We start from the raw sequence: 25,066 nt of genomic DNA, 5'->3' as shown, positions 1-25,066 counted from the left end.
TTCTCGGACTATTCCCTGAAGACCTTAAAAGAGCATGCTACAGGGACACTGCCACATCGATGTTCATAGCAGCACAATTCACAATAGCTAGACTGTGGAACCAACCCAGATGCCCTTCAATAGATGAATGGATTAAAAAAATGTGGCATCTATACACAATGGAGTACTATGCAGCAATAAAAAATGACAAAATCATAGAATTTTCAGGGAAATGGATGGCACTAGAGCAGATTATGCTTAGTGAAGCTAGCCAATCCTTAAAAAACAAATACAAAATGACTTCCTTGATATAATGAGAGCAATTAAGATTAGAGAAGGGAGGAAGAGCAGGAAGAAAAGACTAGCAATAAACAGAGACATGAAGGGGGAGGGAAAGGGAAAGAAAATGGGAATTACATGGAAATGGAGGGAGAGCCGCATTGTTATACAAAAATACATATAAGAGGCTGTGAGGGGAATGGGAAAATTAATAAGGAGAGAAATAAACTACAGTGGATGGGGTAGATAGAGAGGATGGGAGGGGAGGGGAGGGGAGGGGGGATAGTATAGGACAGGAAAGGTAGCAGAATACAACAGTTACTAATATGGCATTTTGTAAAAATGGGGATATTTAAATGATATGATTTTGAAATCTGCGTTGGGGGTAAATATGGGAGTTCATAACTCACTCAAAGCTTATGTAAGAAATATGCTATGTCAAGAGCTGTGTAATGTTTTGAACAACCAATAAAAAAAAAAAAAAAAAAAAAAAAAAAAAAAAAAAAAAAAAAAAACAGAGCACATAGGCCTTGTGCTGGGTGTTTTCTGTCTATACCGTGTTCTCCTTCCGTCTCTGCCCTGCTCCGTGCCCCGAGGACGGATCAGTTGGTGGCCTGGTCCTCTGGCTTCTGGTCAGTGTTGGCCAGTTTGCTACAATGAGGGACAGCAGAGCAGAGTGGAGCTGGGGGTCCTTATGGCTCTGGCTCCTCCATGCCAGTCACTGGGGCTGCCTTCCTTCTTCCCAGAAGGCCACCTCTGTCAGGTGGGTGACACCCTCTGGGTCAGGCCCTCACTCGGGCTTCCTGCCCTGCACACGGACTGCTTCCCTGGTTAGGGCGCTGTGCCGTTCCTTCTTGCTCTTCCAGCCCACATCTTGTGCGTAGTGAAAACTCAAAAAATACTTGCTTACAATAATTATTACCTAGTAAGTCAACTGCCAGTCATATCCCTGAGGAACCCTTCACTTGGAAAACAGGCACACAGGTTATCAGTTATTTACTTATTTTTGAACATAATAGCTTTATTTACTTTTTTGGTATTTAGTTTTTAGTTGTAGTTGGACACAATATCTTTATTTATTTATTGTTGTATGTGGTGCTGAGGATGGAACCCTGGGCCTCACACGTGCTAGGCGAGCGCTCTACCACTGAGCCACAACCCCAGACCAAGTTATCAGTTATTCATACTCATTTTTTAAATCAAAACTTTGATCAAGATATTACCTCAGGGCTGGGGTGATGTTGGATGGTAGAGCAGGTGCCTGGCAGGCACGAGGCCTGGGACTCAATCCCCAGCAAAACACACACACACACACACACACATACACACACACACACACACAGGATGATAATAAGAAACTGACATTAGGAAGAAGCTTACCTTTTTCTTTTGGGAACTAGGGATTTAATCCTGGGCCATTTTACCCCTGGGCTACATCTTTAGCCCTTTTTATTTAGTTGAGACAGGGTCTTGCCAAGTTGTTTAGGGTCTCACCATGTTACTAAGACTGGCCTCGAACTTGGGGTGATCCTTTTGCCTCAAGCCTCCCAAGGCACTGGGATTGCAGGAAACTTACTTTTTCTGACGAGTCCCCAAAGAGCCTGCGAGCTAGCAGCTTGCCTGCCTGGATGGCAACAGGAGTCAGCTCTGGTTTGCCCTCCAAAACGTCGCCGATGGCATAGACGTGCGGCACGTTGGTCTGTTCCATATCATTCACTGGGATCTTGCCATTCCTAGTAGTGTTTGGAAAGGAAAAAAAAAAATACATAGTGACCAACTATGTTACAGGCTGAAAAAGAATATTCCAAAAACACACAGAGGAAAGTCTTCCAGCTAAGAACCCAAGCACCTCGGGTTATCAATAATCTATAAGGTTAGCGGTTTTAAATCCTAAGAAGAATGTCTCTGGTCAAGCCATGCACTGCTCAGCTCAGACACTGTGGCTGTCTCCAGACGTCCCCCACAGGCAGACTCAGAGCTCTGCAATTCTTCTCCTTCCCTGACCAAGAACATAAAAATCCACTCAAAATCACAATTTTTAGGTGAACGTCTCCATTTATTTTTAAATTGTTGTTGAGTGCCTGAACTCTTTTTAAGACAGCGATCTGAGTAACTGGTTGGGCTGGGGCTCAGTGGCAGAGTGCTTGCTTCACACATGACAGGCCCTGGGTCTGAGCCTCAGTACCACACAAAAATAAGTAAACAAGATATTGTGTCCATGTGTCCATCTTAAAAAAAAAAAAAAAGAGTACCTGACTGATGAAGAAATCAATACAGACCAGCCGTGGTACATATTATGAGATAAATTTAAAACATTAAAAGTTTATATCTTGGGAGGTTGAGGCAGGAGGATCGCAAGTTCGAAGCCAGCCTCAGCAATGCCGAGGTGCTAAGCAACTCAGTGAGACCCTGTCTCTAAATAAAATACAAGATAGGGCTGGGGAGGGGGCTCAGGGGTCGAGTGCCCCTGAGTTCAATCCTCAGTACCACTCCCACCCAAAATTCGTATCTTAGCAATGCTAAGAGGTGACCTATAGCCAGCTTTGCTTTGTGTGGCAACAGGGCCGCGACCGCATGTACTTACTTCTCATTGATTTTGACACCAATCTTCTCCAAGCCTAATTTCCTTGTACAGGAGTCATGGCCAATGGCTAGCAGGACCTTATTTAGAAGAAGAAGAAAAAAAAAATTGTAGTAACGGGCACATTGCTAAAAGTTCTTCAGACATTAAAAGGACAATAATGAAATATGATGAGCCATCTCTGCCAGTCAGTCTAGTGTTGGCTTAGGTGAAAGAGTTTTTGAAAGTACAACCTGTTGATCTTACACACAGAAGTCTGATAAGCCCAGGTCATGAGCTGAACTGTGTCTACATGCTGAAGTCTTATCCAAGTACCTTAGATTGTGGCGGTATTGGGAGATAGGGCCTGTAAAGTAGTAATTAAGGTAAAATAAGGCCACACAGGTTTGTCCTTACTATGGTTTGGACCAGGATCTCCCAAAGGCCCTTGTGTTAAAGGCTTGGTCCCCAGCCTCTGGCCCCACTGAGAGGTGGTGGAGAGACCATGTAGTGAAACTTCCCAAACACTAAGCCAAAAGAAACTTTTGTCCCTTTTAAGTTGAATTATCTCAGGAATCCTGTTACAGTAACGGAAAGCTGACTAACACAATCTTAATCCAGTGTGAGAAGAAGAAGAGATTAGGATACAGAAAACCCTCAAATGGAGGAGAGGACACAGTAAGAAGGCAGCCATCTGCAAGCCAAGGAGAAACACAAGAGAAAACACATCTCATGACTACTTGACCTTGAACTTCCCATCTCTGGAATTGGGATAAAATAAATATATGTTGATTATGCCAGTTTGTAGATTTTGGGTACTATGGCCTGTGCTTTCCATTACTTGACAAATACCTGAGATAGATGACTTAATAGGAGGAAAGGTTTATTTTGACTGGCAGTTTTTGAGGTTTCATTTCATGATCACTCAGCCCTGTCACTCTGGGTCAATACATCATTGAGGGACAACATCGTGAAGGAAGCCTGTTTAACTCATGGTGGTCAGGAAGCAAAAAGAGAAACAGGAAGTGTCCCTCTGAGGGCATGTTCATAGTGACCTAACTTCCTTCCACGAGGCTCCACCACCTCAAGGTTCTACCACTTTCTAATAGCGCCAAGCTAGGAACCAAGCCTTTAACACATGAGGTTTTCTGGGACATTTGAGATCCAAGCCACTCATTGACCTAGCAAGCTAATATAAAACAATGAATTTACAATTTATAAAGGCCCAAAAAATTAACTCCAGACCCAGGTGGCATCTCTGCTTCGAGTCTTCAGAATGCTTAAGTAAGAAATGATACAATATTTCACCATGATGGAGGTCATTCTGGACAACTCAGTGAGACCCTCACTCTAAATAAAAGATAAAAAGTGCCAGGGACACAGTTCAGGGGGTACAGCCCTGGGTTCTACCTCCATGACTGCAAAATCAAAACCAAAACAGATAAGGACATTAAAAGAAAAGAAAATCCTAAGTCCCTACTCTTCATGAACATAGATATAAAATCCTTCACAAAATGTTAGCAAATTGAATACAGAAACATATAAAAAGGCTCTCATGACCAAGGGGAATCTGTCCTCAAACTGCAAATTTGACATATAAAATCTATCAGTATAATTCATCCTCTTAACCGGATCAAGAAGAAAACAATGATCATCTTAATAGCTGCAGGAAAATCATTTGATGAAATTCAACACTCCATCATCCAAACAAAATTCTTAGCACGTGAAGAATTTTTAGGAAAAAAAAAAGAATTTTTAGAAAGTTCCTCAATTGAATATGAAAGGCACGTGTAAAAAAACTTACAGGTCACCTCCTAGCAATGATGAAAGACTGAATGCTTCCCTCCTAAGATTGGGAAACACACAGGAAATTCTCATAACTCCTAGTTAACTCTGGCCTAGAGGTTCTTAGCCCCTGTAACGAGGAAAGAAACAGGCAAAAACCTTGCAGATTGGAAAGGAATATACAAACTGTATTTACTTGTAGACATGCATCCTAAGTGGCTACAAGGTCAATAAGTCCCCATTGAAAATGAAAATTTTAAAAAATATCATTTATACTAGTTTAAAAATCATGAAATTTTGGAAGAAGTTTTGCAAAATATGAGAAAGCGCTCTAGAACACAATGATGAAGCATCATGAAGAGAAACAAATGGAAAGATACGTGAGGTGTGTGCACTGGAAAAACAGACACTGTTAAGATGGCATTTCATCCAGGGCGGGGAGGGGGACTCAGTGGCAGAGCACATGCTTAGCCTGCATGAGGCCCTGGGTCCCATCCCCAGCACCCACAGAACAAAGCAAGTCAGTGCTTCCAACTTGATCTATAAAATAAACACAACCTCAATGAAAATCCAAGCAGACTATTTTCGAAGTTAGGGAACATCTGTTTTCAAAGCATAGGGAAATGTAAAGGCCATAAGCAAAATTGGAGTTCTTCCTCTACCTTATCTGAAAGTAACTGTAAAGGATCGGTGATTTGACCCATGCGGTCCCAGGGAAAGGATCACCAAGACACATGGTCTCAGGTCAGAGTAAAGAGTGCAGAGAGATCCCCCAGTTGAATGGTCAAATGACTTCAACTGAGGCACCAAGATCATTCAAGAGAGAAAGGGAAGAGTTTTGGACAAACGGTACCAGATATGGAGGAAAAAGAAGCTCAATTCTTCCATCACGCCATACATAAAAATTAGTTCAAGGAGGGCTGCAGTTTTATATTTTAGAAGATAAAACTATAAAGCTTCAGAAGCAAAGCACAAGGAGAGATTCATGACCTTTGGGGGAAACGAAGATTTCTCAGAACTGCAGAAGCACTAACTGTAAAAGAAAAAAGAGAGAAACTGGGTTTCATAAAAATTTTAAAACCACTGCTCATCAAAAGGTCCTATTAAAAATAAATAGGCAAGCCACAGATGAGAAGAAAAAATTCCTACTACATGTATCTGAAGAAGGAATATATACTTAAGATCTTTACAGCGCTCGTCAGATATATAAGAACAAGAATTCAAATCACCCAACACAAATGGCCAAAGACTTGAGTGGACACTTCATAAGGGAAGATATATGAATGTCCAACATGAAAAACTGCTGCACGTGGTTAGTTATCACAAAGACGCAGATTAAAGCCACAGCAAGGGCTGGGGCTCAGTGGTCGAGCACCTGCCTAGCATGTGTGAGGCACTGGGTCTGATTCTCAGCACCACATATAAATAAATAAAATAGAGGTCCATCAACCACTAATAAAAATATTTTTGAAAAAAACAGCAAGATTCCACCACCCATCCACCAGAATGGCTAAAATGAAAGCCAGACGACATCAGACATTGGTAAGCATCAGAGATTGGTAAGCCCTGCATGTGGCTGATACAAATACAAAATGATACTATCTGGCTGGAAGTGCTGAGTGCTTCCATTGCAACATAAGCCCTGGATTCATCCCTGCACTGAAAAAAATTTAAAAAATTCATAAAGTTAAATATGGAAATATCCTATGATCAAGCCATGCCATTCCTAGATATTTATCCAAGAGAAATTATTATATGGCCACAAAAAGGGTTTTTTGTTTTTTGTTCTTTTGATACTGGGGATTGAACCCAGGGGTGCTTAATCCCTGAGCCCCATCCCCAGTCCTTTTTTCTATTTTATTTAGAGACAGGGTCTCACTGAGTTGCTTAGGGGCTTGCTAAGTTGCTGAGGCTGGCCTCCACTTGCAATCCTCCTACCTCAGCCTCCTGAGCCGCTGGGATTACGGGGATGTGCCACCATGCCTGGCCCACAAAGTTTTAAACAAGAAATATGCATAGAAGTTGTAATCACATGAGTCTAAGATGAAAAGAACACAGGTGTCCCGACACAGGCAAAGAAAGAAACTCGTCTAGGCCATACAGTAAGAGAGCTAACTACCGAGTGCACACCACATGGAGAATCCTAAAAACATCAACCTGAACGAGTACCATATACTGAAGAGCAGAGTACACAGTGTCTGATTCCCTTTATGGGGAGTTGAGAATGGGCAGAGGTAGCCTGTGGTAACAGTGGTGGCCCAGGGTTGGGGACTGGAAGGGACAGGAGGTCTCTGGACTCACGGTCATGTTTTGCTGCCTTTGAAGGGGTGTGCATGGCATGAACACCCGCACCTGTCCAAACCAATTAGCCTGTGTATCTAAGATGTGTGCATTTTTTTTTGGGGGGGGGGATTCTGGGGATTGAACTCAGGGGCCCTCAACCACTGAGCCACATCCCCAGTCTGATTCTGTGTTGCATTTAGAGACAGGGTCTCAATGAATTGCTTAACACTTCGCCATTGCTGAGGCTGGCTTTGAACTCGAGATCCTCCTGCCTCAGCCTCCCAAGCTGCTGGGATTATGGGCATGCGCCACCATGCCCAATTAAGATGTGTGCATTTTTACATGGAAATTAAACCCCACTTCAAACATCAGTAGCTTTTAAAAATCAGATATCGTGAGCAACTTTATACTGACATATTTGGAAACTTAGATGAAAGGGACTAATTCCTAGAAAAATATGACATATTGAAAGTAACTCAAGAAAGAAAAATGGAACATTTAAAAAAATTCTTTGATCATTAAAGAAACAGAATCAGTGTTGAAATATGTCTCCTAGAAAATTCTAGACTCATATGGCAACATCAGAGAACTCCATCAAACATAAAAACCCATTCTAATATCACATAGGGGTTGCCAGAAACAGGAAAGAAAGAAACATACTCCAACTCCTTTTATGGGCTCTGATAACCTTGACACCTAACTATAAAAAAAGTTCAATAGTGAAAGGAAAATCATACGCCAATATGATCCTTAAATACAGATGCAAAAAATCGAAATAACCCAATCTAGCCTAACCAAGTGGGGTTGATTCCAGGAATGTGAAGCTGACTAGACTTTAGAACATCAAGGCCACGGAGATTAAAGACTCAAAAGACCATCAACAGCTGTAAGACAGCCATTATTACAACTGCACGTCCATTCCTAATTTTAAGATATTTTAATCAGCTTTGCATCACTTGACAAAATGCCTAGAAAAGCAACTTTGAGGAGGAAAGATGTTCTTTGGCTCACAGTTCAGAGTCTCAGTCTGTGGTCGGCGGCTCCATTGCTAAGGCCTGGGGTGAGGCAGACCACATGTGAGAGCTGTGGCAGAGCCAAGGTCTCCCCCTCTTGGCAGCCAAGAAGCAGAGAGAGAGCGGTCAGGAACAAGAGAGTCCCAAGGGCAGCCCCCAAGACCCTGCCTCCAATGAGTTTCCCCACCTCCAGTTCCCAGCATCTCCCAAGAATCTGTTCAGCCAATCTCTGAATGGGAGAGTCCACCAAGCCTTCCACCTGCACGTCCAAACTGTGACAGGTGAAACAAAACAGAAAAAACCAACAGCAAACAAAAAATAGGAAAGAATGTCTTGAACTGGATGCTCTACTCAAACCCTACAGAAAACATCACGTCTTTGGTAATGAAACTCGGAAAACTTTCCTCTGGATACAGAGAACAAGGCAAGAATGTTGCCGATCCCCATAAAGGCCTACTGGGGGGTCCTCGGGGGTCCTCGCTCGAGCGCTTAGGCAGGAGGACAAGTATTAGAGTAGAAAGCAGATAATAGGAACTTAAATATGCTCTTATTCACGGATAATATGAACTCTTACACAGGAAACCTAAAATAACCTAAGGATAAATTATTAAATGAGAGTTTAGCAAGATGACTGAACACGAACTCTCAACACAAAAATCACCATTTCTACATACCAGTAATAAATGACAATATTAAAAAAATACCATTTGCAGCTACACATAAATATGTAAGTAGGAATAAATCTAACAGATGGTCTCTTGATCTCCCTAGAACTAGTTTAAAATAACAAAGGAGCAATAATTAAATTTAATAGAAATCAAATACAGTTAATAAAATAATAAAATTAATTTAATAGAAATTTATTAACTTTGTTGGGAGTCGTTAAAGAAGATCTATGACCGATATGCCCTGTTCATGAATGATTGTTACACTGAACACTCCCGAAGGAGTATTCTAATACAGCCAATGTAATCCTAATCAAAGCCTCTATTTTTTCATTTTTTAATGTATTTTTTGATACTTTCTATGTTATGTTTACTGTTTTAAGCTAAAAAATTTTGTATATAAGAGCTCATAAAACATAAATGTGCAGCTGAAAGAATTACCAGCATCTAAAATCTTGCATAGGCAAGCCAAAGTGTTTCAGAATTTTGTATTGTTTATTCTTAAGAAAAAATTTTTCAAAAATATTTTTTTAGTTGTAGTTGGACACAATATCTTTATTTTATTTGTTTATTTTTATGTGGTGCTGAGGATCGAACCCAGTACCTTGCACGTGCTAGGCGAGCACTCTACCACTGAGCCACAGCTCCAAGAATTTTTTTTATTATTTAATAATAGAATACATTCAGTGTCTACTGCCAAAATTTGAAAATGAAGACATATATACAATATCTAATTCCCCAGGAGTTAGCAACAAGAACATTTGGGTATAGAGCTTCAAGAGTTTTGTTCTGGAGTTGGGGCTGGGGCTCAGCGGCAGAGTGCCTACCTAGCATTTGTGAGGCACTGGGTTGGATCCTCAGCTCTGCCTCAAAATAAACAAATAAAATAAAGGCATGCTGTCCATCGGCAACTACAAAATATAAATACACAAATAAAAATCTTTTAAAAAAGAGTTTGTTCTGTGCTGTTACAATGATGTATACATCCAATGACAATTGAGAACTCAAATGTGAGCAGCCCCCACTATGGTCCATATTTATTCCACTCATTAAAAAAAAAAAATCTTTTCTAGTTGTAGGTGGACACAATACCTTTATTTATTTATTCTGTGGTGCTGGGGACTGAACCCAGGGCCTGGCGCATGCGAGGTAAGCAGTCTCTCAACTGAGCTCTACCCCCAGCCCTGTTCCACTCTTATGAAGAATTAAAAAACATGAATCACAGTGCCATTTTCCCGTGGTTCATCTCTGGTAATTTATGACCATATTCAACCAGTCACTGCTCATAAAATAAGTACTCACTGTGTTGTACACCTCCTTGATGGTTTCTGGTCCTTCAGTGGATTTAGCCCACACTTTCAGCTTTCCGGGTGAACCTCTCTCCAGCTGCTGAATCTGGCAGGGATCAGTGGTGTCGTGAGTCCATGGGAAGTGACAGGAAGCTAACCAGAGTGGGGGGGGGGCATGGGGGGAACTCCGTGGACCAGACAGAGAGACAGAAAGGAACACTGTTACATGGGAGGGTGCAATGCACTAGCTGAGATCAGAGGCAGCATGAATAGGAAATGAAGGGAGGATCCCAGGCCTTGGTTGAATGAGCTGATCCTGGGATACTTCCTGAGAACTGAGATGGGCAGGAGGATCGCAGGGTCTAGGAGGAAAAGGCAGAGATCCTCTAACTTTGTCTTCTTAAATCCCAGATGCTTTGGAGGGACCCAAGTGGTAACCCCCAGCAGGCAGCTGTGAGGAATGAGTGCAGGGATTGGGAGCTACCAATCTGAGTCATTAGCATGTAAATGACTAAAACTAAAGAGCAGCCAGAAGACCACCCAGGTTAAAAAAAAAAATGCAGAGATGCCAGGGTTGAAAAACAGGATGCTGGATTCTCAGGCTGAGTGGGGACTGGGTGTGTAGCTGAGTGGTAGAGCGCTGGCCCATCCTAGGCCAAGTCCTGGGTTCCAACCCCAGTACCACATAAAGTAAAACCACACCACAGACCCTGGAGCCACAGAAGGCAGGAAGGAGAGCCCTTGAAACCAGAGGAATGTCACACAAAAGGAATGTCACCTTCCCCACAGGCTGTCAGGAGGCCCAGTAAGGTAAGCACAGAGATATGACCACTGGGTCTCCCCACAAGCAGCTTCACCAAGCAGGTGGGAGTCAACTAAGTGTGTAAAGGAGGCAAGGAATTGCAAGTGGCAGACAGAGAAGCTCTTTCTGTAAAGAGAAAAGGGAAAATGGGGATCAACCAGGTGTGCAGGGCTCATTAAAGATGGGACCTGCTAAGGATTTCCTTGAAAGAGACTTCGAGAAGATCTAGGATCTCCAGGGTAAGAGCCAAGGACAAGTGAGATCAGTTTTGTGGTTTTTTTGGGGTGTGGGTTCAGTATTTGCAACACTATTTAAGTGCAGAGTCATTTATTTAATGAAATAAAGTGAGAAGGGGTAAAACTAAAAAGTTAAAGTGAGAATTAGAACAGAAAGGGATTCAAGGGCCATTCAGACTCACCTTCACAGGGACAAATTTCCTCAAGAACTTAACGCCATGTCTCTCCATGTAGGAACCCACTTTCTCTGCCATCTCTTGATCAAAGCCGCGAAGAAGGATTGAACGCACCATAACGGTCACTTCTAAGCCAAAGCCCGCCAGAAAGCCTGTGCACTCCAGGGCGACGTAAGACGCTCCCACCACTAAGGTCTTGCCGGGGCAGTAAGGCAGAGAGAACAGGTCATCACTGAAAACAGAGATGGGAAAGAGAGGACGTGAAGCCAGGCCCTGGATTTCAGTGCATGATGACCTGGGCTGGCCCACGCGCATCGTGGGACCTTGATGGAAGGACACGACAGGAAACAGCCTGGGTGTCTGTGTCTGAGGCTCCCGTGGGGGGGCGGGAGGGGGACACTCAGCTTCATCCAACATCAAATGAGATCACAAGTAAAGTATTTAAAAAACAAAAATAGGAAATATTAGACTGCACTGAAAAGAAAATGGTTGGTTGTTTTGGCAGTGGGTGTGTGTGTGGTCGCCTGAATTACAGTGCAACAGAAATGCTTTCCAAAATTTTTAAAACAAGGGAAGCTTTAAAAAATGTCATATGGAATTGCAATGTAAAAACCAAAACTGCAATTTATGTTGTGATTCCAAATATATAAATGAAATTGATAGAAAATCAATCTCACATATTTAAAATCTGGTATGGAACATTGAGTGAGTTGCTTTTGGCTATATCTTTATCTTTCCCCCCATTTTTAAGTTGCAAAATATATATAACACAATTTACCATCTTATCCATTTTTAAGCACACTGTACCATTAATGGTATTAAATACAATCAGATTATTGTGCAACCATCACCACTATCTATTTCCAGGACTTGAAAACTGAAACTCCACACCCATCTGCTCCCTCCCTCCATTTCCCGGCAACCCCCATCTGCGTTCTCTCTGCTAACTCATGTAAGTGGGATCATATGATATTTGTTCTTCTGTCTTATTTCATTTTGCCTAAGGTCCTCAAGGTTCATCTGTGTCATAGCATGCGTCAGAATTTCCTTCCTTTTGAAAGTTGGATCATGTAACACACACATGCTTTATTTTGCACATCTGTTCACCCATCTATGGACACTTGGGTTGCTCCCCTGTTTTGGTTGCTGTGAATCATGCTGTCTTGAACATGTGTACACAGCTGTGTGTGGACATCTCTATAGGAACGATGACTCTGGGCTTTCAAACAAAGTAGAGAGTAGGCTCCATCATGAACTTGGCCCCGTGTCACTGGATTTCCACAGGGTTGGAGGTGGCATGGGTGGGGTCATGTGGAAGGAGGTAGGGTCGGGGAGCTGCTGAAGTGCCTCTCTGGAGATGGTGATTCTTAGGTGAATAGAAGGCCAGCAGGTGAGCCTTGCTCAAGAACAAACCTCAGGCTGAGCACTAGCATGTCAGAGTGACTGTGAAAGCTGAAAGCCACAAAGGCGCCAGTGCCCAGCTCTAGACCCCTGCAGCAGTCTTCTGAGGGGGGACCTGGCGTCTGTGCACTGTGGAGCCTCTGTAGGTGCTTCTGATTTGACAGCCTAGGGCTGGGGACAGCATGGGCCGGGGACAGCACAGCCTGGGACTATGGAAGGAAAAGTCAATGTGCCTCTTTCCTCCTCTGGGAAGGTAAATGTCAAGAGGGGCTGTTTTGATTTGTAAAACTCTGTGAATCCATAGGAGGCAAGACAGCCTTCGTGTTGCCCTTGAACAAGGGAGAAGTGAGATGTTCTTCCCACCAGCCATGAACAGGCCCTGTGCACCGGGCAGTCACCCAGTGGGAAGTGGCTTGTGAACCATCCTGTCAGAATTCCCAAGAGCACCAGATGGAAGGAGCTTTGCAGAAGCAGGTGGGAGGTGGACAAGGTCACTTTTGTGGTGATCACAGAGGTAGGCGAGGAGCTGGGACAGAGACCTGCCCCTGCCCCCAGGGTTCTTTGAGGACCTGTGCACCTCGTAGGACCTATGGGTTCAGTGACACTGCTGGAGAGTCCCACACATCCATTCTTAACTGGATTTGTGACATCCTAACTGATGGAGCTCGTTTGCTTGTATATTAAAAATGACCTTGAAGGCAGGCTGTGATCTCCATTCTTTGGGATTCTATAGACCAGTAAATGTCAAATAAAACTTTTGGGATTGACATATGGTTACCAGCTTTTATATGAAGTAAGGACAATAAAAATTCTAAAAACTATGATCTCCTATCACCATTTCATAAGGAGGGTTGTTTTAACATCAGAAGGAAGGATACCTTGAGTCTGGAAACTCCACCCCTGAATTTGGGAGAACAACTCTGTATTGCTTGTGGCTTCCTCCTTCTCTGTAGACACAAGGAAAGTGTATTGCCAACTTGTCTCTGAGGACTGAGGCTCCTCTGCCTTGAATATTTTAGGACAGCTGTACCAATTGCAGATGTTATCAATTTCCTTGAAGAAGTGGTCTCAGGGATTTTAAGGGAACACCGAGGAATTCAAGGCTGAAGTGTCTGTACCCTGCCTCAGTTTCCACTGTTCAGAGCTGTGTGGTAAATGCTGGCTGCCAGAAACCATCATTGCTTTCAAAAGAAGTAAAAAAGACAGACTGTGGCAAACAGAATCATGGAAACTTGGAGTTGGAAGGTTCCTTAGCCATGATCTCATCCATCCCTGTGGTTTTCACACTAGCTCCTCAGAGCCCAGCAGTGCTGCTGGCACTGCAGACCTGACTTGAATTGTTTTAATCACAGAGCTTCTGATAAAGTTCATTTGCTTAAAAAAAAAAAGCTGAATACCAACAATTTAATTCATCTCTAATTTAGTGGAAAGACGAAGATTGAAAGCAGCACATTTTCCTGAGGCCACCCATTCAGCTGGTGACACACACAGTGGGTAGGGCTGGAGGACTCCTGCGGTTGAGCCTTCGGTCTTAAGTGTTCCCACAAAGGTCCCCGTGGCAAAGGCTTGCACCCCAAGGTGCTGCTGAGAAGTCGTGGGGTCTTTCGGAGGTAAGACTCAGTGGGAGGTCTTTAGGTCACTGGGGATGCACCCTTGAAGGGGACTGTGGGCCTCAATCCCCTCCTCTTTATTCCCCTTTCTGGTCCTGAGGTGTCTGCCTGCTCTGCCATGTTGAGGGCAATATTTTGCTCCAGGGCACACCTGGCCATTCAGTGCCTTGAGAAAAGATTCTGCTTTTCTTTTTCTTTTTTTTTTTTTTTTCCCACTTCTGAGCAACAGCTCCCCATCCCTGGTACTCCCAAGGCCCTTTTCCTAACAGTGATGTCTGAGTACAACCTGGATCACTCTGCTTTCTGGATGGACACTGCCTCCTAATGCAGCTGGCAAGTATAACGGAGTCCCTGCCTCCCCCGGGCTCCTGCCTCCCCCGGGCCCCTGCCTGCCCTGGGCCCGGGCCTGATGCTGGGGCTCTGCACACGTGATTCTTTATAGACAGGACCTCTTTGCTTTTACCAGTAGTTGTGCCTGACCTCTGGGGCTCAAGCTCCCAGCTCAGAACACAGTGGCGGAAGGAATGTTCCTAAACAAGTAAATTCAACAAGGAGCCCTTTTCAGGTTGGGTATAAGCCATTTAAATTCAATTCCACAAAATGGCCCAGCTTCAAATAAAATCACATATTTATTCATTTCTTCCTTCTTAAATAAATAAAAGCACTATGCAAAACTTTATTTATATTAATTAAATCCTAATAGTTTTATAAAAAGTTGAGTGTTGGTATCTAGCAATCCTATTACTTTAGCATCCTATCTCATATAACCATCCAACATTTACCTTTGATTTCAAGCATTTATAAAATTAGCATTTTAACACAATACCATACATTCAGTACTAATTTCATCTGAAACAATCATTAAATAATTATTAAATAATAGAACATGATACCAAGGGAAAAGGAAAGCACTTAATGATTTTCCAGACGCTTGTAAGAAAGAAACACATCAGGGTATCCCTCCTGATGTGGGGGCATGATTTGACCTATGACTAAAAGGCACTTGGGAGAGTGAATTGGTTTTTAAAACTGAAAGGATATTTGTGTTGATTGATATTCTTGAAAGATTCAAACCCTGAATCTTTCATGTTAGGAAATGAATGTACACCAGGGAAAGTGACTTATCTAAAGTTACAGAAGGTATTCTGATAACAAATCTAGAATCTTTTTCATTTCATAATGTTTATACTATAATATAATCATATTTTTTGAAAGATCAAGCCAGATATGAGCTGGGAACAGTGGTGCATGCTTGTAATCCCTGCAACTTGGAAGGCTAAGGCAGGAGGACTGAAAATTTGAGGCCAAACTCAGCAATTCAGCAAGATCCTGTCTCAAAACAAACAAACAAACAAACAGAACTGGGGACATGGCTTGGTGGTGGAGAGGCCCTGTGTTCAGTCCCCAGTGCCCAAATCAAGACTAAAGCCAAAAGATCAAGTCACATATCAAGGAAAGCAAATCACGACATCTGAAACTAACAGACCCTAAAATAAGAATTTAATAAAAATATAAGCCGACCACTGTGTTGGGACAGTATCATCAGTGTGGACACAGTGCTGATGACACCGACAGCGGCAGCTCGCTGGTGTACTGATTCATTCACACACTTGTGTGTCACTCTCTCTGAGTGTTGGCTGTGTTCTCTGTATCACTGGAGTTCAATGTTTTCCACAGAAACTTCTCATTGGGTTTCCAGAGGGAAGTTTCCTGCCCTTCCTTCCTTTTGCAGTGTACGGCAAGGGGTGCCTTTGCACACAGGGTCTCTATAACTGCTATGTCGGTGAGTTTACTGAGACTGTCCTCATTCTGCTCATTCAAGATGTCCCAGAAGTCTTTTGGTCTCTGTTTTGCTTTTTCCATGGGCCTTGAAAGAACCTTCTTTGGCAGTTGTGTGGGACCGTTCCCATGACTTTTAAAGAGGTCATCGAGAATAGAGGTGTCACCAAGCAAGCCTTCCACAGAAGCATTTCCGAACTCTGGATTTTCTACCTTTTTGTCTTCTGACTTGCAAAGGGGTCTGTTTCTTGAGATGCCTGTCCCTGTGAGGTCCTTTGGGACTTGCTTGGTATTTTCCAGCTGCCTCTCCTGTGCCTCTGACTTGCCCTTGGGAGAGCGGGAGGCCGCCGGGTCTCTGGAGGCTCGCCCATCGTCCCCACTGTCAATCTCGTGAGCAGAGCTAATAGGTGATTTTGCAGTTTCTGAATCACTGGAAAGTGCCTCTTCCTGACACGCACCGTCACTCTGAAACTTAACTGATTTTCCTTTAGATGCTTTTGGACTGCAAATTTGAGAAATTTGGTTGGTACAATCTCTAAAGGACAAACTTTTAGAATGTGATGGTTTTCTTTTTATAAAAGACTTTCTTTCTTTACATTTATTTCTGGTACTCTCTCCTTCCTTGTGGGCAGATTTGATGAATTCTGAAGCAGAATCCACAAAAAATTCTTTCACCTCCGGATGCTGAGAAGCATAAAAGTCTCTTAGCATTCTCTGTCGTTCTTCTGAAGTGGCGTTAGTTATATGTATAGCAAATTCCTTTACAGAAGACTGGTTAAAGAAAGAAGCCATTTCTTCAAATTGTTTTCTAAAGATTGAATGAAGAAAATCAGTGGTTATTTTCATTATATTTTATTTTTAGAAAAATCATCATCAATGATAGGAAATGTAGAGGCAAAGTTATGTAATTTTGTTCCGTTAGTTTATGTCTGCTTAATTCCACACAAGAATACATTTTATCATGGCCTCTTTCCTTATGCTACTAGGAAAATTATGTTAGCCCATGAAATCACCAGCTTTCTTAAGTTATTCTGATTTATGCTATCAGGTATTTTCTGGGAATTATGGGATTCCAGCTGGCTACTCCTCCAGTGAGCCAATTTATGACTGACATGAGAATCATAATGTATATTTGAAAATCTATATTGTATTAAAATCCATGAAATAATATTGTCAAAGGGTTTCAGTGAACAGAAAGAAAATTCTGAAAGAAATATTTTTCTTTCTCTCTCCTTTACCCTTTTTCTACAAATACAGCATAGAAATTTTATAAGATTTTTTCGATGAGCCTAAAAGGAAAGTTGTAAACTGTTAAGCCTTGATTCTTTTTTTCTCAATTGGTCCACTTTTAGTATAGACAGCTTGAGAGGTGAGATATTATTTGAAGAAGTTGCAGTTTTAGTATAGGATATTAATAATAAACACTGTTACATGAATGGATGAGGAGGCGGGCCTTCTGGAACCCTGGTGAGATGGAGGCAGAGGAATGACATGGCCACCTGGGCCACAGACTACTCCTCTCCATTGGTGAGCATGCTATGAACTGAGTTCCCCCAAAATTATGCTGGAGCCCCAACACTCCATCTGGCAGTAGTTAGGGTCAGGGCCTCTAGGGAATCAGTGGTCATGAGGTTGTAAGGGTGGGGCTCCAATCTGGCAGCATTAGTGTCCTCATGAGAAGAGAGGCCACAGAGCTGGCCCAGGGCCTTCTTACAGGTTCCAGCTTTCACTGCCCTTGAAGTAATGGGATGTTATTGTTCTGTTTGTTCATAGTTCCTGCTCCACCCCTCCCTCCTGCCACACGAGAACACAGTGAGAAGGAGGCCATCTGCAAAGTAGAAAGAAGACCCCCATCAAAGACTGAATTGGCTAATGCCCTGATCTTGGACTTCCTGAGTCTGGAACTCTGAGGATAAATCTCTGTTGTTACGTTATCCATTATGGTAGCTCAAGAAGAAGACAGAGGGTACTGATTGCTGATATTGAATTTATGTTTGTAAATACTTCTTTAAAAAAAGCCAAAGATAGTGTTGTAGCACATAATTAAAATCCCAAAGTTTTAGGATTTTTACTTGTATTTTATACAGTAGCTCTTTTAAAAACCCATTTATTCATTCCACAAATATTTATAGAGCCCTATTATGTGCTAAGTACTACACACCAGTGAACAAAACTCCTTAAGGAGTTTATAGTCTTAACTGGGGAAGACAAATGCAGGAAAGTCAAACTACAAGAGGGCAGAGATACCAAGTACAGAGCCCAATTGGCACCCACAGCAGAGGCACCCACGCCAGGGATTACTGGTGGGCAAGTTGGGGGTGGGGTTCTCTGCTGTCATCTCAGGTCAGGTGAAGATGAGTGAGGAAGCTTGCTGGGAAGAGGGGACACACACAGGTTCACTTCCAAGGGAACAAGGTGCATGGAGGGACAGGAGAAACTGCAAAGAGACAGCTGACAATCATAAAGGGTCAACAGCCAAGGTGAGAAGACTGAATTTATGTGATGCAAACAGAGAGTTCTTAGGATAAAATAATGATTTCTTTTTAGTGTACATAAGTAAGTAGGAGCTTTTATGTCATGTTATTATTATTTTTTTACCAGCCATTCTGGGCTACATAAAGTGTGTGTTTCCTTGGGCTTTAGTGGCACTCCATAGCGCGTGCTTGCTTCTTCCTTTTGTGACTTCAGATGAGCACTGTGGCTTCTAGTACTCACTAGAGTGTCTTATTAAATGTTCCAAATCCAGACACACACACACCTGACCACCAGTGACTCTCATCTCAGACACAATACTAACTTACCCACATGTGCGTGCTCCCACACTTTTTTCTTAGAAATTGCCAATGTTCTTTTTGGAAAGCGAGCATGTTCTTAAAAGGTTCCAGTTTTTAGTTCAAATGAGGTAATATGATATTATTTTGTTTATTAATCATCTCCAAATCCATTTTTGTGACCTTTCTAACAAATATTTGTGCTTGCAAAGAGTTAGCGATTGGCAGGGTTGCAAGCTGATGTCTTTTATTTACCCAAGACTTGGTAGTGTCTTGGCAGCTGCCAAAGAAACTTCACCTCTGCTGGGCTGAAACCATGACCTCACCCGTGACCCTGTGGTCTGTCACCTCTGGGAGGACAGCTGTTTCAAACCCTGTTTAGCCTGAGTAGTCTGCAAGAAAAGTATGCCACATGGTTGCCCCTAACAGGAAAAGTAATGATTATCATTCATTTTATTTTTGCCTTTTAACTTGATTTCCTAATTCTGGGTCTTCAAAAGAACTTTCTCCAAGAATTTAAGGTAGTACAACCAGGGGCAAAAGCTAGTCACTTTGCAAGCAAAAATCACTAAGCCTGAGTAAACTACCATAAACCACTTGGGGAAAGAGGAAAAAGGGAAACCAAAGATAGGTATCATTCAGCAAGGGCATGAAGAGTAGTTGTATATCATGGAGAAAGCTCCACAACCTCTCCCCTTTCCCTGAGGAGGCAGGGAGCAGCACAACTGGAGTCACCTTGTCTCTGCCTAGGCTTTCTGAAGGAATGGCAAGCTGAACCTCACTCAGATGATCACGTGGTTGCTGAGGCTCAGAGCCTTAATGACTGACCAGGATGACTGGTGGGGACCAGGGGAATCAGACCCTGGCACTCTAATATTAGACAATCCTCACCCCTATACTTAGCAAGAGGCATCAGGTACAGTTGCACATGCCTGTAATCCTAGTGGCTTGGGAGGCTGAGGCAGGAGGATCACAAGTTTAAGGTCAGCCTCAGCAACTTAGCAAGGTCATGCCCCAAAATAAAAAAATAAAAAGAGCCGGGGATGTAGCTTAGTGGGAAAGTGCCCCTGGAGTCAATCTTCTATCTATCTATCTATCTGAAAGAAGAAAAAAGGAGGCAAAACAAATTGTTACACTTTTATAAAAAATACACACTGCCCAAGGGAATAAAGGCACCTGTATTCCTTAAAGACTGATGAGATGTCCATGGGCAGCCTCAGAAACATAATTGCCCAGAGTGGAAGACCCTGCAAAAGTCCTGGGAACCAATGTTTGCGCAGGCAGGGACATGCTTGCCCGTCTGCACAACAGCAGGCAGCTCTCGAGAGCCACCACCCCAGCTTCCCAAGGAGCCGAGGGACCAGTCTTTCCAGGGCAGCTGAAGACCAGTTCCCTGGGAGGTGCACCCCCAACCCCCGCCAGGGAAGTATTTTGAACCCACAGAGCCAGCATCATTTTCCCACTGTCCCAGGGCCACCAGGGCCAGCCCCGTAAGCCTCCTTTGGCCTTTGCTTCCTGCTGAACACTCCAGATCCTGGATTGACGCAGCCTCCTGCTCCACCCTCTGTTATCAGTATCCATCACATCAGTGTCCACGTGGCCTTGCCACCCAAAACCCGGCCCACCCATTTCGTCACTGACCTCCAAAGACTCATCTCAGTTCATGTCAGCTTGCTTCCAGGGTCCTATCTGCCACTGTCATCACCACCAGTTGCACAACCTCCAGGGCCTGGAACGCAATCATCTTATGCTCCCGCTCAGCTGCTCCCTGGCCCAGGACAGCAGTGCTGTCGAGAACTCCTGGCCTCACTGAGCCCTCCAGACCACCGCTCACTCCCACTGGCTCGCTCTCCTCCTCTGTTCAGCTTAGATTCATTTTGTAATCATTCTTTTACAAACAGCCTTCAGCTTTCTTGACTCTCCCCCCTCACTCTAGCCCCTGGTAAGACCTGGCCATCTCTCTGTTCTGTGCCTGCAACTGAGCAACTGAAGCTCGTTGGACAAAATCTGCAGGAATGGATGGATGGTTGTACAAACTCACTCTCAAATGGGGACTCACATCGCCCAGGAATTCCAGTCCAGCTAAGCTTGATTTCCTGTTCTGTAATTTATTTGTTACTTTGTTCCCTCTGAATATGGCTTTAATTGCAGATTCACTGAGAAAATCCATCATGTCTGTGTCCATGATGGTCCCTTCTTTTTCAGTGCCTCTCCAAGGCCAGCTGTGGCCACTGGTCTGGACACTGCCTCTCCAGGGTGTCATTCCTGTCCTCACCTCTCTGCAAGGTCCATTCCCCATGAGTCTTCTCCCTCAACACACCCTACGTAGTTCAATTATCTTCCAACTTCAAAACACCTCACCCTGGTCCCCATGGTACCCTCCGGCTACTGCGCCTTTCCATATCCAAACACAAAGAGCTGTCCAGGGCCTGCCGGCTCCCTGCTAGCACCCCTCACCCTGGCATCCACCCACGGATTCTCTCGGACTGCCCATGCCAAGTGGCAAAGAGCTCTGTTGGCAGCTACCGAGGGCACTTTCTGCTCCACCCCAGGCTGCAGCATAAGATGAAGTGAACGCTCCCTACTTCAAACCCCCGGGGCCTCAGGCCCTGCCCTGCCTCTGCCCCAGCCCACGCTGCTGCTGTTGCTCCAGGAGGACGGGCCGCTCCACGCTGTCGGGGCTTCCCCTCCTTCCCATCTCTGCTCCCCGGCTGCTTGCACAATGCTGTGGGTCCAAAACCATTTACAATCTATATGCTCCTGATGCCCAGATTTACAACTCAAACCCCTAACCCCAGAGTGGCATATTCACTGCCTGTGTGACATTTCCATAGAATATCAAACTTCATATGAGTGAAAAAGAACTGATTTTTTGTTTTTCACTCCAAACTTGTTTCTCTCCCAGTTTTTCTCACTCAGAAAATCTACTCTGTGGCTTAAGACAGGAAGTTAGGGGCAATCCTGTTTTCTTTTCTCCCCAAGTCAGTCCATCACCAAAGGGAACTATCCATTTGGCTCTATTGCCATGGCAACCACTTTGGTGCATTCATTAGTGTGGCTCCTTATCGTCCCCATCCCTTCCACTGTCTCCCCACATCCACTTCCCCCTCCCACACTGAAGCTGAGGCCACCCTTTAAACACATGGAGCAGGCCCCACTCTTCTTCCACAGGTCTCCAATGCATCGCAACAAAGTCCAAGTCCTTCCCACAGGCTCCAGCCCCGCCTGTCTCATCCTCATCTCATGGGCTGTTGGCTTTATTTTTCAGGAGTCTGACACTGTCCCTGAACACCCAGCCGCTCTCAGGGATACTCCTAACCAGGTTCTGGGCATGGTCATCTGTCAGGTTTCAGTGCAAAAGAAATAATAATAATTATATCATTAGCAAGAATGATGACCTGTATGGAGAGGTCTTCCTGACTGCTCCCTATAGAGCAGCGTCCACCCTGCCATGCATCTCAGTTCCCCGGTCAAGGCAGTCTATTTCTTTCCTATAACACCACTTTATAACGACTCACTTATGTGCTTTTTTACTTTTTAAAACCTTAAGGTTCAATGTCAGCTCCTTTCCTACCACATTGTGAGCTCTATGCCTGTCTTTCCCTCTGTATGTTCAGCACATAGCACAATGCCTGATCATGTATTAGGTGCCCAATAAATAGATGATGAATGAATGAAAAAGTGTACTTAAGAGCTAATTTTTTTATATACAATGATTTCATTTTTAAAAAACCAATTTAGGGATTAGCCATTTAAAAACATCTAAAATATTTGAAGTTTATTTTTTAAAGTATGCAAATTCAGATTTTTCTGAAACATTTATGCCAAGTATGGTTATAATTTAATTTGTATATTTTATTAAGGATCCATATTTCTTTTGATAATTGTTGCTAAAGTTCCATGTTATCACATGTGACATACCTGCGGATTCCTTTTGGTGTTTCTCCAATTATGAAGGTCGTCTGGTCTGTACAGTAGACTTTTTTCGTCTTCTGACTTACAGGGTGTGAAACGCACAGGGGAGAGGAAACGGGTCCTTCACTTGGTGGCTGGTCTGTCCTCGTGTGTGTCACTGTAGCTGGGTTCGCTTTTTCTTCATATGTCTGGAAAAAGGGAAGGAACGAAAGGTTGGTTTTGGTCAAAGAAGGAAGATGTATTACTTTCCCCCAATATGCTCTTTTTAATGAAGTACACATTCTCCATCTGAAATTATTGTCAGAAGATGTCAATCTAGACCTTTAAAAAGATGAAATGGGGAAAATAGAACTATTTCTATTGCTGAGACTGGACATACTGATACACATGTTGAGAGCTACTGTCCCAAATAAAGGTACCAATTAATGACGATATAAATGATGGAATAAAAATGGGTACTCTTAAAATCTTTAAGTTCAGTACATTTGAGTGGTGATTTTTCTGAAAATTATTGAGTAGTCTTTGTTACTTAATTTTACAAAGTAGCCAAATTTATAAAAAGGAACAATTTCATGTGACGAATAAATCATTTTCATCAATCCTAGTTTTTAAACTCTGCTGGATTGCAAGAATATCTAGTGATTTCAAGAGGCTACTACAGTTTGTAAACTATAGATAGAATCAAACATTTTAGACTATGGGCTGCTTGTTAAATGTAAATTGTTAGCAAGAGTAGGTTAAAAAATAATTTTAAACAGTATGGTTCCAGTTTCCTTGACAATTGTGAATAGGTGGAAAGCCCCGTTCCATTCCCCAAAGAGAAATACTGGATACAGTTCCACAACAATTACAAAAATAAAATTATATTTGAGCTCAAAAATAAGAAAGTTTCTAGGTGTGAACAACAAAGAAGTGACACAGTGGTGAGTGAGAGCTGACACTAAGCAACTCACAGGGCAGAACCTCATCCACAGGTACAAAGGGCAGAGGGAAGATGGAAATGATTCAACTCCCTGCATTAAAAAAATGAAGAAACAAACAAAAAACACAGGAGGTATGAGGAGAATATCTGATTTTCAAAGGAAAGCCTAAACTAGGACACAGCATAGACACAAGCCACCTTTTTCCTCTAGACAGAGTTATTGCAGAAAAAAATGAAATGCCCAGCTGATGACATTGTGGAGTCTGATTTTGCACCACCTGGGTAGTATGGAAAACTCAATCTGAAAACCAACATAAAAAAGACTGGCTAAGAACCAGGGAAAACTACAGATCTAAATAAGGGGTGACTACAAAAACATACCATAGAAAGACTTCCATAATCCAGAGAATGGTTATGATTCCAATGGGGGTAAAAAGAGTTAGGATAAAAATTATAAAGAACATATGAAACCCAACACCATGAACATTGTCAGATGCAACAAAGATGAGAGCTCATACCTGAGGAATTGTAAATAAAGCAATGTGAATGAGACTTTAAATTTTCACCAGGTCTAGAAAGATAAAAGAAGGAATAGAATCCACTAGCAAGAATGAGGCATTGTATAGACAGATTTGGGAAAGAACTAAATGCAAAGTTTAAAAAAAAAGAGAGAAAGAAATATAGTCCTGAAATAAAAAATAGAAAGAGACTCAATACATTGGATAAGTAGTAGAATAAACATCCTTATAATAGTTGCCTAACTGAAAAAATAAAATTACTCAGAATGCAATATAGGAATTTAAAAGGAAGAAAAGGAGGGAAATTAAGAGTCAGAAGACATACCAAAACTTCTAAAATGATAGAAGGAAAGACCAGAGAAAATGGAAGAGATTATGTTAATGAGATAATAGTTGAAAATTAAAGAAGGCATGAATCTTCAAACTGAGAAAAGAAAGAGAATCCCTATTGGCAAAAATTAGTCTGTATTTTGGTGGATTACATTTAGAAGGAATATCTTAAAAATTCCCATAGAGAAAAATCAAGGTATCTGCACAGAAGTGATAAACTAACATCAGATTCTTCATTAATATTCCCACTGCCAGATGATAATGGGATAATACCTTTAACATGCAGAGAGAAAAAAAGTGTCAACTTGGAATTCTATACCTAGTTAAACTATCATTTTCAAGCATACAAAGACCACCAGTGTTTAATCGACACAGATTCTTGCTAATGATATAATTATTATTATTTCTTTTGGTAGGGTTTCTATTGGATTGAAGTGGTACACATTCAAAGAATATAGAAAGGAAATGTTTTTTAATTCCTCAAGTATTCACTAAATACTCACTATGTTTTTGCCACCATGCTATGCATTTGAGCTATAGAGATGTGAGTATATTTACATCCACAAGAAGGTCCTACCCTTAAGGAGTTTAAATGTTTAGCCTATTTTAAAAAATATATGGCATATTTAGCTTTTTTCTTTTAGACATTTACCTGTTTAACTTATATTCAAGTTCATTTTATTTACCAAAAGACAAAACATGGTATGTTCTTTAGTAGCAATCCATTTCTAATGAAAATAAATTGACATCTTT

The 25,066-nt window shown here is 42.5% G+C and overlaps 2 protein-coding genes across 2 annotated transcripts in view; both read right to left on the bottom strand.

The window, feature by feature from the left end:
• Positions 1–860: 860 nt before the first annotated feature.
• LOC308631615 (thioredoxin reductase 3-like) lies at positions 861–11,550 on the bottom strand (the record flags this gene model as incomplete). The annotated part of the gene is made up of 5 exons (XM_081262999.1): positions 11,074–11,550; positions 9,867–9,959; positions 2,843–2,919; positions 1,845–1,991; positions 861–909 (listed from the first exon to the last, which is right to left on the bottom strand). The coding sequence occupies exons 1-5, from the start codon at positions 11,482–11,484 to the stop codon at positions 861–863; spliced, it is 777 nt and encodes a 258-aa protein (XP_081119125.1). The 5' UTR covers positions 11,485–11,550.
• A 3,134-nt stretch (positions 11,551–14,684) lies between these two features.
• LOC308631614 (DNA excision repair protein ERCC-6-like 2) overlaps positions 14,685–25,066 on the bottom strand; it is a 91,959-nt gene continuing 81,577 nt past the window's right edge. The window contains 2 exon segments of the mRNA XM_081262998.1: positions 14,685–16,665; positions 22,550–22,731. Of these exon segments, the coding sequence (XP_081119124.1) occupies positions 15,696–16,665; positions 22,550–22,731 (1,152 nt within the window). The 3' untranslated portion in view covers positions 14,685–15,695.

The sequence above is a fragment of the Spermophilus citellus genome (genome assembly GCF_964194105.1).
Source record: "Spermophilus citellus genome assembly, chromosome: 12".
Classification (NCBI taxonomy): Eukaryota; Metazoa; Chordata; class Mammalia; order Rodentia; family Sciuridae; genus Spermophilus; species Spermophilus citellus.
This window is presented reverse-complemented; position numbering and strand designations above follow the sequence as displayed.